Below are 17,768 nucleotides of genomic sequence, written 5' to 3'. Positions count from 1 at the left end.
TCTTCATAAAATTACCTTTTTAACAATATTCAGAAATTGGTCCAAAATAGGCTATAATTTTTCATACTTATATCTTTTATGGCTGTTAGAACTGTTAAATTTTAATGTATCAAGATAAAGCTAGATCAGAAGATTCTTAAGGTCAAACTCTTCATTTTCATCTTGCTTAGAGTCTACAGTGTGCTTTGCACTTAGAAGAAACTTAATAATTTTAATATACCCTAATAACCAGCATTTTCAAAGTAATGATGCACTGTAATACATTAAATTTTTTTTATTTTCAAATATCTCTTTTCTGGAAATGCTTCTGGATTAGTAAGTTCTGGTACAGGGTCTCCCTGACAATAGTGACTACCTCTAAGTGTTGTTTTCAGCTGTCTCCGTGATTTCCCATTCTCCTTCATCCCATAGATCGTGCCTTCTCGACCTCAGCACAGAGTGAGCGAGCCAGGCCTGGCCAGTCCTCCCGAGGCTGTTTATAAAACCATACAATGGAGAAGGAAAAGTTCTTCTGCTGGGGCTGTCATCAGCCACCCTCCCTTCACGTCCCGTGACAAGATGCTGTCTGCAGCGTGAAGCACGCGGAGAAGGATGCTGATGAGGAAAGCAGGGGAGAGCGAGAGCGCAGCCCTCAGGGCCCGGGCTCTGCAGCTTCCAGGGCTCCCGGTGCCTCCTCGGAATGCCTTCTTCTCAGCCGTGAAGCCCAGGAAGTTTTTTTGGTTATGTTGATTGGAATTAGATTTCTTCCGCCTGCCACTGAAACAGACCTGACGAATAACTACATAAATAAATGAAATTGAAAAAACGCATACATAACTTTAGATTTTTAAGCTTTTGTTAGTTAGTTAGAAAGAGGTGTCTCTTCCTACAGTTGTTTAATTTACCATCTATTCTCCTGGGCAGCCAACACTGCACTTTCATATTGTTTCATAATTATCTGTTTAGATATGTCTCTCTCGATAATGTATTTCTGTGTAGCTAGTTATTCCAATACAAAAGGCTTAAAATAATCATTTTCTTTTTTCTCAGAATAGAATGGGTCAGGAATTCAGATAGGGTTTGGTGAGCACATCCTTTGCTCCATGTGGTACCCGCAGAGTCACCTGGAAGTATTCTGCGGGCAGCTGGTCTGGTCTGGCACGTCGAGACAGTTCCACTCACGTGTCTGCACCGGGTGGAAGACCGGAAGGCTGGGCTCCGCTGGGCACCTCTTCCTCCCAGTGGACTTCAGAGTCTCTCCATGGTCTCCCCAGCAGAGTGGTCAGACTTCTTACATGGTAGCCCAGGGCTCTGCGAGCGAAAGGAGCTGGAAACTGCCAATCTGTACGCCTGAACCTTAAAGTGGCCCCGTATGGCATCTGCCATATTTGAGTGGCCAAAGTCAGCCCAGGCTCAAAAAGAGGGACAGTGTCAAAGAATTTATGCCCCTCTTTTATGCTCTAGCCATAGTACTCTGCGAGCTCCTTGAGAGCAGGAAATGCGCCTTAACGATCTTTGCATCCCTGTATCAAAAATCAGGCCAGAAACACAAGTATGAAAGCAAGAGAAAAACAGGCAGAATCTGGATTCTTGAAAACTTCCTTTATCAGCTGTTCTAACCCTGGACTTCCCACCCCTCAACTTTGCGATACACTAAAAAACAAACAAACAAAATATGTGTTTAAACTACAGTCAATAAAAATCAGACTAGACTTATCTTCCTCCTCTGCATCCAATCTCAGAACAAAATTGAACTATGTTCATAGGAGGGTTTTCTTGGAGGTAGCAAAGGAGATGGAAGAATTTTGATCTAAACCATGCGGATTTCTTAAATTCATATTGGGGGAATTATATACTGCTTAATTTTTTTACATCAAAAATTAAGGACATATAGTTTTTTTGTATATTCTTAGAAAACCTTAAAGGTAATCATTATAAAATTTAAATTTTATTTAAATTAAAAATTACTCGAGGAAATGAAAGGAAACACAGTACACGTAAGCCAGAGAATACAAGGGAAACACGCAAAACACAAGGCAAAATGACCTCAGGCTAAAAGTTTTGGGGACGCCCAAATATGTGACGGTTTAATTCTCCTGGCGAAAGACAAAGACTCTCAGTAAGGTTTTAAAAACAAGAACAAAACATGGAGCCAGCCCGGTGGCGCAGCGCTTAATTTCACACGTTCTAGTCCGGCGGCCCAGGGTTCACTGGTTCAGATCCCTTGGTGCGGACCTACACACTGCTTATTAAGCTACACTGTGGCAGGCGTCCCACATATAAAGTAGGGGAAGATGGGCACAGATGTTAGCTCAGGGCCAGTCTGCCTCAGCAAAAAGAGGAGGATTGGCAGCAGATGTTAGCTCAGGGCTAATCTTCCTCAAATAAATAAATAAATAAAAACAAAAGCTAACCCCAGTAGTAACATACTTTTTACAAGGGACATGTCTAAAATAAGATGACACAGGAGTCTAAAGGGTGGGTGAGGAGTGAGGAGCAAAAGTAAATCAGCTAAATTAAAATTAAAAGACAGAAGAATGAGATAATCTTAATAGAAAATAAAGTATTAACCAAGATAAGGAAAGTTAGTTCATAATGTTAGAAATATAGCTCATAATAAATATAAAACAGCTATGATACCTATGCACCATATTATTTTGAAATACTTTTCATAAAAATATAGTACTAAGCACATTTACAAATACTGTCTTACTGAATCCTCACACTGTATTTTAAAATAGGTGTTATTATACCTAAATTACAGGAAATTATACCAAATTGTGGAAATCAAGGATCCAATCTTAGATGACAATATGGAAGTGAAGCTTTGGAAGTGCAAATGACAAATGGAAAAACAAACAAACAAACACGGGCAGAGCTGGGGTCACGCTCTGAATTCCGCCCAACACAAAAGAGTTGGCAGGAATGAAGGTGAGGGCTGGCTTTCTTCAGAGGGCTGCTAGGGGGCATGCCCTCCCTTCCTCCAGATCCCATGGTGGGGGGGTAACAGAGATTCTCAGGATGCCCGAGAGGCCCGGGCCACAGGGTGTGGGTGGCGGGGGAGGCGGGGCATCAGCAGGCCCACAGGAGGAGTGCTTAGTTGGAGAAGGTGGAGAGGCTGGGATGAACGGAAGGGAATTGCTGACCTGACCTCCTACCCTCTCACTGGTGGCAGGACAGGGTCGGGCTCCACTCATGGGAAAAATCTCCAAGGGGCTGCAGGAGGTCGAGGATTGAAAGCATTCAGGCTGCATCCTAGTGCTGGTTGGTGGAACCCTGGCCCCAGAGAGGGCAATCTTGAACAGCTTTGCTCACTCTTTGAACAACTAAGAAGTAGCTCAGGGTCTATTTATTGCTGATACAACTTAGCTACTGAAACTTTTCTGCTTACTGACTGTCAAATAATAAGGTTCAGAAGAACAAGGAGGGCTACACGCCAGAGCAAAAGAGCATCAATTATGGCTGCCACCAGAAGATGCAGTCTTATGTTCACACACTCTGGTCCAGTCATTATCTTCATTTGGCTGCTTGGTTTGGTTGTTTGGACTTCATACTGAAATGTTTTACAAACATCATTAAGCTCAACAGCTCCAATAAGTAATCAAAGGAGAAGGTATTGAAAACACCACAAAGAAGAGACGTTTGATTAGGATGGGTAAAAAGTGAAGATAATGCATGAAAAAATTAGAAGTGGATTTTTAAAAATGACAAATACTACGTGCGCTTGTGCCTGTGGAAATGAACACTGGACTATTGCAAGGATTCTGAAAGGCATAGCCGCTCATGCAGCATGCAAAGCGCGTTGTCTGACAGCAATAACCAGGAGAAGCGGTGAAGAAGTGATTGGCCAAAGGAAGCATTGGCCTCCGTTCAGTCAGCTTAGGAGGGGGTAGGAGTCAGAGAACTCAGTGTAAGTGTGGGGATGTGCTACCCAAACAACGCTTGTGCGAGCCCACGGGAGCCCCTTGGTTTAAGGTCAATGTGAACTGAATAGTTCGCCTGCCACACTTTTAGGATGATCAACACATTCACAGTGTGTACAAAACTACTGCATTCTAGGGAAAGATGCCGGAAATAACGTGTACACAAGCAAGGGGGAGGTCTGTGCTGATGTCAGATCTGTGAAGGGTGGTTCTCTCTCCTTTATCTTGGAAATATGCCTGGGGCTGCAGGTTAAACCTTCTCATCATTGGTTAGGGATTACAAACATTTTGGAGCCTCATATATTCTTCTGGGTTTCTCTTTGGGGCTTGCTTCCCAAGTTCTCAGACCTCAGGGATGCAGAAATCATTCTCAGGGCCTGACTTGGCACAGAGGCTGAGGCTGCGATCCAAGCCCTTCACTGCTCCCGCTCGAGCTCCAGTTTGAGAAGCACCAAGTACCATAGTTCACAGTCATCGCACCAACCAGGTTCTGGCCCTAATTCTGCCACTAGTCAGCTGGGACCTGGGGCAAGTCACCTCTCCTCTCTGCCTCATTTTGCTCAGCTGTGGGGTGATCCACTCCAAGAACTCTACAGTTGGAAGGGAGTAGGGATGTCACAAGGACCTGGTCTTAGAGAAAGATGCTGTAGCCTGTAGGTGAGGACAAGTCTGCAACAAGCCCCCCTTTCTCTCCAATTTGTTTATAACAGACTCTGGCCAAGACTGATGGGCACATCTTAGTAACAGCTTTGTTAATTACTTCTCACCACTCATCATCTGTCTTCCATGTCTGATGCCCTTCATGTTTCCAGAACAACAATTACTCCAACAATGGGATGGAAAGAACCAGTTTTCTGCCTTCAGCCTCTTGTAAAAGTCATTTTAGCTTACTTTTAGAGCAGGATTAATGAGGTATATCTAATCTTCTTTTGCCAAAGTTACTATATTTAACAGAATTTCCTCCTCAAAAGAGCTCATGGATGATCTATAGCTCTCAGCAAATGTGTGAAGAACTAACTCATTGTTCTACTTCAAGGGTGATTTGATTTCATCTATTTCTCCAGATGTAGGGGGTAGTTTTTCAGTGGGAAAAAGGGTAGATATTCCAAAAAATGGTCAAAGCCTTTAAGATACTTAGGGTATTGGCTGACTCATGTTGATACAGGCCTGGAATATTTCACAAACTACCAGAGAAAATTAAGATGACAAGTTATTTTTTGTGAACAGCAGAACACATTAATCAAATAGAAAGAATTTTATTTCTGTGTATTTGAGAGCTTCATGTTAGTCTAGTATAGTTCTGTTGGTGCCTCCGTACAATAGGCAGTTACATTTTTCTCTACATATAAATTCAAATAGCAATTATGTAATTATCAAGTGCATTTCTAATCAGAACTTTAAGTTTGTGACAAACACAGCTTTCTTCTTAACCCATGAGAATGTTTCCATACTGTATGTTTAGCCTCTGAAATACGCTGAAATAAGACCTACAATAGCACAGGATGTTACCCCCCAAATAGGCCTGTCTTTCCATGTTAACTTGAGACAAAAGAGCCTAGTAGCACCTATGGGCAGCCATTACCCACCTGTCCATGTCAGTCGCCCTAATCCCCCAAGGCAGCCCCTTGCTAGGACATCGTTTATCAGCAGCTTCACGTCCAGTGAGGCAGAGCCTGTGGTAGCTGTGTCATCCACATGTCTTGACTTTGAGCACCTTGGCTAACCTGGCCACCCTGCCAATAACGGACTGGAATGGAAATCTGTCATGTACCCTACCACAGGCAGTTGCAGACAGATGCCCTCTAAGTCCCAGGGGAAAAAACACCTCAGAAACACGTAGAGAAATCTGAGATAAAGTTGGAACAGCATCCAAGTCTCTGGTGGAATTTGGGGGATGTTTTGGGGAGCCCCTGCTCTGGGCACGGCTCTCTGTGTCTCCTTGACGCTGCCTCTTGGCTCCTCCCTTGAGGTTCTGTGATCCATTCTGTTTCCTGCCTTCCTCCTCCACCTCCTCTCCATCTCTGTCATCTCTTTGAGCTCTCACCCTTGCTCGGCTCCTGCTCAGTCTGGGGCCTGCAGGATGTAGCCACCTAGTCCCTGTTGCCTGCTCCAGATTCACCCAACCTAGGTCCCGCTTCTGGTGCCCTCCCTCAAGCACCAGCTGAGGAGCCACGGCCAAACCCAGACAGCTCACCTGTTATCCGGACCAGCTCTTGATGTGTTTCTTACCCCAATGGCTGCATCCCAATTCCTCTTTCCAGCCTCTCCCTGGCAACTTTTGACCTGCGATTTGGTCTTCTTCACTTGTCTATGTTTGGATCCTGCTCCATCACTGGATAGGAATACTTTTCCAAATGGCATCTGCGTTTGCAAGGTCATCTGGAAATTGCACAATGATCCTTCAAGCAGTTCTTGCTGTGGCGAGCCCTTGTCATTTGGTCAATCTCCTCGGTCACTGCCCAGCCTCAGCTGCTTCCTCATCCCTGCTGTGATATGATGCTGAGGTCCCTGGGTGCCTCACTTGGGAGAGTACCCAAGATATGATGACCCTCATCATGCCAAGGCAAAGCTGTGCTGCAGTAGCTTTCCACCACACACCAGGCATGGTCAGTAACCAGAAGATTCCCTCAGCATCTCCTTTTCTAACAGGGCTTGTGCTGAGGAAGTGTGTACAGTGGGGACAGAAAATCAGGCTCCAGGAGAGGAGCCATCCCTCTCAGTCTTCTTGCAGAGAAGGTGGGGCTCCATTTGATTGTTTTTTCACACATCCAGAGAATAGTGAGTAGCATGGGCAGGAATGAACTGACCAGAACAGGGAGCTTACGGCTCATCTCATACCCATCCTGCGCTGTCCGGGCAAGAGCAGAAAGGCTCAGAGAAGGCCTTTCCCAGAGTCTCAGAGCTGGTGGCAGAACTGGAGCTGGAACTCCGGTGCCTGAGCCTTTTATAGACCATGGGGGCAGGGGTACCTCAGAGGATGACCCACAGGCTCAGTGCAATTGTTGGCCTGTCCTCACTTTAAGTGACACTGAGATAGTTCAGTCTTCAACTTCTCTTTAGACTAGTATCAAAGTGCTAAAGAAATTTCAGAAAACTCATCCTTTTCCCCTGAAGCCCCAAAGTTGCCTAAATTCTACTGTCCTGTCCCTCTTTTTTTCTTCCCTCCCCCCCAACAATCTAGAATCTTTGCCTAGCTACAGCAGTTTTGCAGAAGCCAGTCCTCCCCTCCTCTCCTGCCCAGGAAGTAGAAACTAATATAGTGCCTTAATATTCCTAGGGAACATTATTGTCATTTGATATGCCAATGTGATAATGGGCAGTTTGCCAAACTTGTCATTTTAGAAGAAAATTGGCTTAAGTAATACCTAAAACATCCTCTTCAAAGGGACTTTTTTCCCCCACATCGGAGACGGTGCCTGCCATTTCCAACTGTGAGGAACAGAGGAAATATTTCCCCTACTAAGTGATACAAAGGATTTGCTCGCAGCCTTTGCGGGTCTTCCATTTAAATATAGCTCCTTTTCTAAAGCAAAAATTCAATGCATGCTCACAGGATTTCAGTGTTGTCAAATATTCGATTTAAACTCTCCCTGTTATTTACATTCTCCATCCTAAACACCATCATTACACAAGAGATTTTTTCCCTGCAAAGAGCATTCAGGCAGCTGGGTGCTGGTGTTCTCACTCCAGCGATTCTTGTCTCCTTTGTGCTGTGTTCCCAAGCCCTATCTCCATTGTTCCTTTTGTCCCACCCTGCACCGAGTGGGTGGTCTGCTGAGAGCAGACAGCGCTTTTGCGTCTCCCAATAGTCAGTCTGATTCGAATGGGATCGATTGGAAGGAGCTGGAACGCCGCTGCGGAGCTGTGCCCAAGAGTGTGACGCGCTCCCGCTGCCCTGCCTGTCCTCACAGTGGCTTCAGCGTGACGAGCGCCCAGCCTGCCTCTTGTTTCTCCTGCAGAGCTTTCCTAACAGGCCCAGACCAGGCTGCCCCACCACCTCTCCAAGGCTCTCTGGTGTGTGCTCTTTCTTTCTGACTCAGGCCGAGAGTCATAACAGAACATTTGGTTTGGGCCTCGGCAGGCAGTAATGGGATGACTCTTGACAGTGATTGATGACAGCTACACACCTGTGTTCTGATGACACCTAGGCTGCAGAGCAGTCTGACTGTCACCCTGGCTGGGATGAGAATTCTTCCGGCTGCCCTTGAGCCACAGATTCATTTGATCTTGGATTCAGTGCTCTTTCTTTAGTTGTTTTAATCATTAAAATTGTTTGACATATTTGGTTATAAAATTGAGGTGTCTTTCTCACTGTAAGCTGAAACCGGGGACATATTGGACAGTTGCACATTCATGCAAATGAAGGATGGGTGAGTCAGAACCATATCCTATGAGAGGAAAATGGAGACAGCACCAGGACGCCTTCCCGTTACTGCTAAGGACACAGAATAAAATGCCAGAAGCCCTCTGGATATCTTTGGGAGTTTATGACAGTACAACATTCTGGGCACAGTAACTGTAAACTCCAGTTAATGTTGCAGGTGGCCTCTGTGTTACCCTCATCTGATCTGGTCATGTTAATTTTTCTGAGTTGATTTAATCCACACTCTCGAAAACGGAAATAATCTTAAAGTAGGAGGTATTACTACATTATAGCCTACAATGGTAAACATGCTGAGTCACTTTCTTTAATATTTCACTGACTTCCTATTCTGAACAGTAACTGGAACCATCTGGTTCCATATACTCGCTCCCTACTCTGCCCAAGGAAGCTGGCCTAGAGAGAGGAAAGTAGCTTGCTCTGTAAAAGCCCAACTTCTCTCCTGGCAGAGCATGGCTAAAATTCTGGCCTCCTAAATGTCAGCTCTCTTCTTGATACTGCCCTTTGATGCTTCTTAATTCAGAGTTTCAAATTAAATTCATGATTACTTATGTAAATGATTTCTTTAACATCTTCGCATAATTGAACCAGTGAAACAATATTTTTTTAAAAAATGTGTGAGACCATCCAAACACATGCTCCTTCTTTCCCCCACTTGTGGGGATGATCAAGGTCCCATCCACTGATGATGAGAACACTAGCAGGAAGAGGGTTGCAAGCTTAGAATGGCTGGTGCAGAGAGCTACCCAGGAGAGCAGGACCCACCCCTTCAACGGAGGAGGCGTAGTATGTATCATCGAGACCGAGGGAGCTGGTGAAATCAACACATCTTCTGTGTTGGGACCAGGCTCCAGGAACGGGTACCGAGGAGCCGGGTCCTGAGTAGAACAGTCAGCAACTGGACACACAGTGAGCTGTTGAGCACTGTACAGAGAGACTGCAGCCTGTTATTGTTTGAATATCTAGTCTAGACGGCTCAGATCCACCAGGCTCTAGGCAGAAGGTAGCAGTATATTCCCGGACCTCGCTTGGTGTCAGGCAGGGCTCTCTTTGGCCTGGGGACTGGCTCAGACTGGACTTCTAAAACCCAACGTGCCCCTAAGAGAACTGGGCAGAAGTGAGCAGGCCCCAAGTCCACAGGAACTCGCTCATCCACCCCCTGTGATGAGGAACCTGGCGAGGCACCAAAACGTGCTGCTCTCTAACATTCATGATGGGGAGAACTTGACTCATAGGGCAGATTTCTGAGCAAACGCATAGGGAATACTAACCAGCTAACAGTGAAGAAAAATTTAGGGCGCCAAGGGGCAGACATATTTAGAGAGCTGGATTCTTTGATCTTCACGTGCATAGTAGTCAGCTAACTTTCTGGCGTGGGGGCCTCATGTGTAGCAAGCTGATTTATGTAGTGGGTTAGGCTCAAACTCACAAAGTTTATGACTCAGCAGTGTCTGTCTGACATTTATTACCACTCAAACAGACTGGCAGTCATAAATCCAGCTTCAGTTTTACAGTTAAATGGCTCCTATCATGGGACAAAGGAACAAAGGAGAATAATCCACAGCTGCACTATTCATCCTACATCTTATCAAAAAATGGAAAGAAGTGTAGAAATGAATAGGTCATGTTGTAATAGGTTCATATTTATATGCATACCCGCATGTACACTATGTACAAATACTATATAAAAACCTATGCTGAACTCTGCTCTCCCTGTGGAACTATGTTGAGGAGACACAGGTGTTATCCCTCTGTCTTAGAGCAAAACCAATCACGAAATCTCCTCCCTAAAGGCAAGTGTGGGGTCCCTCTACTGAATAAAAGCCCAACAGGCAGACAGAGCTACCAGCAGAGATGCTCGGGGGGAGGGGACTGCAGAGACGCTTGAGGCTGGGGTGGAGGTTGGGCAGTGCAGTGGAGTGAGACAGATGAAGGGGCCTCTCGGGAATTCTAGAACACTGGGCTCTGCTCTTCCAGGAAGGTGTTCCCCATTGGAGTTCTACTAGCAGTGACCCTCTCCCATGTAAGGTCTTACCTGATCACGCATTCTTAAAAATAAGAATGACCAAAATGAGAGAGAGATGTAAAGTAGTCTTACAGGTCTCTTCCAGCTCTCACACTGAGTGGTTCTATTTTACATTGAACAATTATCAGCTTGTTGGATGGTAGAAAAGAGGGGAGAAGAAGAAATGCATGTAATTTGTTTAATTTGTACAACTCTATGAGGCAAGTGTCATTAGCCCCACTTTAGACATTGAGAACTTGAACCTCAGAAAACATATGCAACTTGCCCAAGATCATAGAGCAAATAAGTGGCAGAACCATATTCTAAACCCAGGGTTTATTTTTCTTTTAACTGTTATATCATTTCCCTTATAGCATACCTTTTGTCTGGAACTGTGTATTTAATAAACAAGTACTAAATTAATATCTGCATATATGATAAACATAACACATACAACCTCTTTAGAACTTGTTATAAAACTGGATTACTAGAGTTTGCAAAAAAGATAAGTTGCAGGGGCTGCTCGGTGGCACAGCGGTTAAGTGCGCACATTCTGCTTCTTAGTGGCCCGGGGTTTGCAGGTTCAGATCCCGGGTGCGGACACGGCACCGCTTGGCACACCATGCTGTGGCAGGTGTCCCACATATAAAGTAAAGGAAGAAGGGCATGGATGTTAGCTCAGGGCCACACTTCCTCAGCAAAAAAGGGAGGATTGGCAGTAGTTAGCTCAGGGCTAATCTTCCTCAAAAACAAAAAAACGATAAGTTGGTTTTGGTTTTGGTTTTTCCCTCTCAAGGGTACCCATCTCTATTCTCAGAAGAACTTTGGCTAAAGAAAATAATTGCAAAAGAAAAATGTGTTTTCTCTTCCAATGTCAGCAATAAATCAGATAATATCAGACATCTCCTAAAAGTAGGAACCGTACTCTGTTGTCCACTCACCATCTCCAGAGATGAGGCCCTACAGTAACTGGGCCATGTGTCACTACACAAAAATGGATAAGGATTAAGTCCAAGTCCGCCCAGAGAGTGGCTCACCATTCATCTGGGAAGATGGGCAACTTCTGAACCAGTGAGTGACTGGAAAAAAACCTCCAGTATTTAGTTCATTGACCCCTTAACACTATTGAAGAAGCAAATGGCTGATGCACTCCCCCAGGGGGAACACTCCCTTTATTACCTACCCTCTGGGTAGCTTGTGAAGGGTACCGGATTAGCTTTCATCACAATTAAACTCTACACCTAAAGGACACCGAGAGGTGGTAGCTTATATAAAGAGGTAAGAGATGGGTTTGTAATTGGCCTTAAAGTAAGTGGTAAAGAAGAGCATAATGAAGTCAGAGTTTAAAAGGTATATCCAGCTAAAAGTAGAAACTTGTTGGATTTTAAAAATATATCTCTAAAATGGCAAATATTCTCCATATGCTGACTGCATTTTCCTGTTACCAATCACCTTTTTAATAGCAGAACGCTCTAGTTAAGCAAAAGAGTGATGCAGAAAAAGACAAGTCACTCCAAAGTTCTGAAGCTGCAAAGGAGATCTAACAAGCGACAAGAAGAAGTAATTCAGAAGGAGGGAAAACTTAAACTATTCATCAATGCTCCCAAAGCCGACTGTGGACACCGAGAGGGCAGGTGTGGTCTTCTCTCTCCAGGGGTGCTCTCCCTGATGCTCTGACAGTTCTGTCAAGAGTAAGAGTTGCTGGCTGGCGCCATGACCACCCTTCATTCCGTTATTTTTGAGGTCAACCTAACAGAGTGTATTCTTTTCAAAATAGAAAAATATCCCTACTACCTTGCTTACACATATGTAGCATTAATAATTGCCTTGGAACTAATATTAGGGAGGTTAATCACAGCCTCCCATTCTGAGCTTCTCAGAGACTATTACAGCCTGAGTCCTGGACTGACGGGAGATGGGGTTGACCCAGCATGGCGACTCTTTGGACTCTGAGCAATGAAATCGTTAGCATTAATGTTGTTATGCACACCTGTTAAACATCCCACCCAGCTGTGAAGACAGTTTCGAGAAATCGAGAATATACAATAAAAAAATTGATTTCAATAGAACATTTGGTCACTGAGTCGGCCACCACAAAAAAATCTTATGTTGCTCATTATTGATAGTTTTACAGTCAGACTTTTAATCATTGGAAGAGTGACAATTTAAGTAGAAAATGTGTTGGGAGTTCTCAAAATAGCAAGGATGCAAGAGGAGAATTCATTATTGTGTCTAGCAATTTCACTTTTTTCTTTAATTAAAAAATAAATTTAGCAGCCAAATGTAGTACCTTGTATATTACTTCAATGTTATGAAGTTGAATCAGCCCTTGCTGATCCTAGTGACCATCTGTGAAATGAGGGTCAAGCCTGGAGCTCAAAAACAACCACAGATGATGGGAAATTTTGGCATGTAACAATAGTTTGTGGTAGATTTTTTTCCTTCACTCATATAATTTGAAGATTATAGAATGTTGTTTTTAAAGGTCAGAATGAATTGCTAATTAAGTAGAGGCTTTTGAAATTAGCAAATAAAACTGCTACTCAGAATACTGACTAAGGAGTAATTAATCATAAGGGAAAAAATGGCAGGAAAGTAGAGCCAGCGGTAAAATTATTTTTTAACTAGTTGCCATAGAGCCTTCAAATGACATTACTAAGAAACTGTTAGATATTAATTCCTGTCCTTTCTCTTTAGGCTATATTCTTAAAAAAAAAAAAAACAACAAAAACAGTGTTCAACATTTTTCTAGGAAGACATAAACAAAGGTGGGTGTCCATCTGCACAACCTCTCTTGCAGGTGTTCAGAAATATATGGACTGGCTACGCCTATCCCCTCTATCTTTGCCAACATGTGAAGGAGTTAAGGGTTATATCATAGGCACAGCCTTAAACCCACTCTAATTAATTTTTAAATATAAATTATTGACAATTTTTGGCATTTTAATTATTACAGTACAAAACTACTTAACACATGCTTTAAAGCCAGTGTTGACCCCACCCCCGGCGCCCCACGCCCTGCCCTCCAGCTTTGAGAATACCTGCTTTACCATCTACTTAAGAAAACATGTGCTTTTGCTTTTAGCTGCTTTTTGTTTCTCAGGTACCACCTTTGTCAGACTTGAGTTTGATGCTCTCAATCTATGCTGGGCCTCTCAGGATTTTCATTGCACATCGAGATATTTGCATATTAAATTTAAAGCCAAATTTATCAACAAGAATATTACAGTGAAATATCCAGATGGTTAATTTGGCATGCATATCTTAAACTAGACACAAACTAAGGCAGCATTTATAGAGAGATTTATATTTTTAAGCACTTGACATTTATTAAGTAGCTAATCCACACCACACACCTATGAGGTAGTTTAGCATGACTTGAGTATAAATAAACTAGGTAAGAAGCAGAAAAAGAATAAAACCTGTTCCCACAACAATATATTGATTAGATTCTTCTCATTCTGGTCACAAAAGAGTAACAATCAATTCTTTGTACAAGGTGGTCAAATGAACAATGAATATTTAGCTGGGATGGAACGTAGAGAGGGTGGTTATTTTATTACTCGACAGTTTAGAAAGGTTATTGTTTTGGCATTCTAATATGCTGTGCTCAGAAAGACCTCAAAGATCCACGATGGAAGAGGTGTAACCCTCCCCCGCCCAGGGCTCAAATTTCCCTAGGGGAGTATTAGCATCTTCCATCCATCTCATTGGTCTGATTGGTCCAATAACCTCACCTCGGTAGAAAGGTATAAAGACTCTTGCAATTCTAATTTATGTTTCTGTGTCATCTAAAAGGCAAATGAAAAACAAATCCTATTGGTCTTTGTACTTAAGCATTGCAGATGAGTTTTATTACTACTTTTATCAGCAAAAGGGCTCACTGTAGTCCTCTCTACTTAGCAGATTGCTTTATGATCATATTTATTAGTGCCCTGGGCTGGGGGGACTATGATAATGAAAGCTCATTAATTTGGGTTTCACGATCATGGCATTTGTGGCCACTGGCACTGGTGCTGGCCTGAAGCTTACCTCTGTACTTAAAGGAGAAAAACTCTTTGCAAAGGAAGTGAATTGGGTAACTGGGACTGTAGGAGTATTTTAATTCTATGAGAAGACATAGACTATTTCAACCATTTTGCAAGTATCCTTTTAAATATAGAAATTGAGAGTAAAATATAAGGATGCTATCAGGCTTCTGTGCTATGTTCATTTTGAATTATTTTTCCCTCATTGGGTAAAACTTCAAATGGGCAGTAATTGGTTAATGTAGTGGACATTACTACAAGTAGTCTGGAATAGTGAAAGCACTTCAGATATTGATATTTGGATAGTCTCGCTCTTTCAAATAGACGGCGTTCTCCCCTAGTTCCTCTGAATTGAGATTTTACAGGAAATTTCTAGACTCGTTCTTGTCTCTCCTGGAATCTCCGCTGCAACCAGGTGGCCCGACCAGAGCAGTTCCACGAGCCCAGGTCCGCGTGGGTCTCTTCCTCTCCGCAGGAATTAATTTGGTTATTTGAAAATATTTACCTTATATCTCACTCCCATTCGTTCCTAACAAAATTAGAATGTAAGACATGACCGAATTAAACAAACATAACCATACCAAAAAAAAAAAGCACAGAAACAACAGCAAATAACCAGCTTCCCAAGTAGGGATGTTTCCACTTAAGACTTCCCCACACATCGGCAACATTCACAGGCTCTTCTTGTTTACAGCTGAATATGTCACCTCCACAGAACACTGGGATGATAATTTCCCTTATCTGCATGGGCAAAAATAAAGAACTTGGAAACAGACACAGAAAACCTCTGGGAGGGTGTTCACTTTCACTTGACAGGTTGCCAAGGAGTAATGGTATTTAGATGAAGAATTCTGAAATGATCTGATTATTATATCTGGAAGCTTCTCTATGAAGGCTTGGCATAGCCTCTCTGTAAAGTGAGATCTATGCTCATAGGCTTGTCTATATCAGGTTATTAAAAAAACCAAAAACACTTGAGAGTATGAGCTCACTCACTAAACACAAACAGAAACAAAGATTTTTTTTTTCTTTTTTTTACTTGGACAGTGCTTATTTTACAGCAGAATTGACAAATAAAGCCTTATTTTACACATTCGAAGAAAAGTCATCACTGGAGGTTTGCAGCTCCATTGTGTGCTTTCCAAAACAGCAAAATAGATTCCTTCCCATCAAACCCTTCTTCCTTCCCATGGGACAGCAGGTGGTTGGTGTGGCTGCTTCTCTCTGCAGGCACAGACACGGGCAACCATGGTCCCTCCTGAGTGGGCCCTTGTCAAGGGAACGGTGCCAAATTTCAAACACCTTAATAACACCACCATGCATTGCGAAGTCATTTCACTTGTTGCTCACTGAGTTGCAACCACCTTAGCTCTCTGTGGAAAAACAATAGACGTTCAGAAAATCCTGACACCAGGAGATCGATTGCCTGTGGTCCCAACGTACAAAGGGCCACCCCAGTCAGAGCACTGAGAAGCATCATGAATAGAAGCCAACTATCCGTCTCTGCAGCCCACCTGCAGGACACCAACTCCAGCCAGGATGGAGAAGAATTACACCCAGAGAAAGAGCTGTATGAGTTACGCTCAGAGACCTTCCCCATCAGAGAGCAACAGTTTTCCAGTCTGCCATACTGGCCAGGGGCATTCTTTCCAAAGTGATGGAATCTTGGCTCAGCGAGAAACAGAGGACCAGGGAACCTCACCACACCCAAGGCTGTCATTTCTTCAGAACTTACTCACTTCTTTTCATTTATCAGTACCCCACGTTAAAGCTCACAACTCAGCCCAACTTCATAAGAAATATTCATTTCTTTCCCTCTCATTCTGGGGTTTATAACTCTTCTTTTGGATGCCTTTGGGAAAACATTTCATCAAGGTCAACAGCTGCTAAGACATTTTTGCCTAAGAGGATCATCATGCAGGCAAACTAATTCTTTTCCTAAGCGATTATTTTGGCAGCTTGTGAAGAGGACTTGGCTTAACCTTGAGAAACTGTTCTTTGAATGATCAGAAAAAAAAGATGAGGGTTCTTCCTTTATTCACGCTCTTCATGCTCCTTGTTCAGATGGCAAATCTGGCTCACATTTTTGAAGGTGAAATGAGAAGGACCAGTGTTTGTGTTCATTACGTATCTTCTACTAATAGTGATTTGTTCTGGTTCTGTGCATGTTGCCACCAATCAGGTTCAATATGATGAAAAAATAATATTTATTTCTTGATAGAAGTGGTTTACATCTCAATCATCAAGGGTTTAATAGAATAATTATATGTTGAAGAAATCTAGAATAAATTGGAAATTTAGATTTTCCCACTGTCTTTAAGTTTGAATAATGCTCTCACTATTTGCTATAGGATTATAATTTAGAACATGTGCTAATATATTATCAGGAAAGAAATTAAAAAATCCATCCAAATATCATAACTTACCACAAAATTAAAAAAAAGAAAGAAAGAAAGCTCATTCACTCTCCAAAACTAAGGTTAGTCATATGTTAATCTGTGAATCGTCATAAGAAATGTTCACTGTTCATGAAAGAATCCTCCTCTGGTGGTTGACAAGCAATTCTCCTCAGCAGAGAAATCCCGACATTTTTTCTCATTTCTTGATTGATGTTTTCACTACTTATTCTTCAGGCTATAAAAGAGAAGGGAACAGTCTTACCTTCTTCATAGTTATACAGTCCAATCTCTCTCTCTCACTCCCTCAATCTCTCCCCACCTCCCACATCGCTTTAGCCATCAAATTAAAATAAAGCTGAATTTATATGATGAATCTTTTAAGTTCTAAATAATCTGTGTATATAATAACTCAATTACCAATGTCATCTCCACATATGTAGAAGGAAATATATGTCTCTATCCTGTCAATCCAGACACTAAATTCAGTCTGAAAGTTCTTAAAATGAAAGTAACAAGTTGATTTTTATTTATGGCGTACTGCATAGACCCACCTTTAGGTTTCAGGTATAACTACATTTGAACATTCTTGTTAGGAGAGGAAAACAAAATTATAGCATTTAGATTTCAAATTATTACAAACCTCAATCTCAATTCACTCCGAATTTTTTTCTGTTGGATAAGTAGGAAAAATTGCTTCTGGTTTTGCTCTCAAAAAGTATAGATTTAAATCAAATACATAACTAATTTTTATAGAGTTTTTAGTTTTGTTTTTGCTTTCTGGTAAGAAGATACTACCATTTGTGGCATGCCTATCATGTGCAAGAATTTCACATTTATTTTACATTATAATTTAATCTCCACAACCACCTTTAAAGTGGATGTCATTTCTCCCTATTCTAAAGGTGGGAATACTGAGGCTTAAATTGGCTAAGATAATGGCACAACATCATAGAGCTGATGTTAAGGGGTGCAGTTGAACCTGAAAAAGCTCAAAATCAGCAGGCAAAGAGCTTGTTGACACTATGTGCAGGGGATTTCTCTCACGCTATTGAA

At 42.4% G+C, this 17,768-nt stretch overlaps 1 protein-coding gene across 1 annotated transcript in view; it reads right to left on the bottom strand.

Annotated features, from left to right (window-relative positions):
• Positions 1 to 15,353: 15,353 nt before the first annotated feature.
• The window catches only part of ZMAT4 (zinc finger matrin-type 4), a 319,392-nt gene continuing 316,977 nt past the window's right edge, over positions 15,354 to 17,768 (bottom strand). The window contains exon 7 of the mRNA XM_070499975.1: positions 15,354 to 16,950. Within this exon, the coding sequence (XP_070356076.1) occupies positions 16,935 to 16,950 (16 nt within the window). The 3' untranslated portion in view covers positions 15,354 to 16,934. The remainder of the gene's footprint in view (positions 16,951 to 17,768) is intronic.

This window comes from Equus asinus, chromosome 27, assembly GCF_041296235.1.
Source record: "Equus asinus isolate D_3611 breed Donkey chromosome 27, EquAss-T2T_v2, whole genome shotgun sequence".
In the NCBI taxonomy this organism is placed as follows: domain Eukaryota; kingdom Metazoa; phylum Chordata; class Mammalia; order Perissodactyla; family Equidae; genus Equus; species Equus asinus.
Note: the sequence above shows the minus strand (reverse complement) of the source record. Positions and strands in the feature narration are given on the sequence as shown.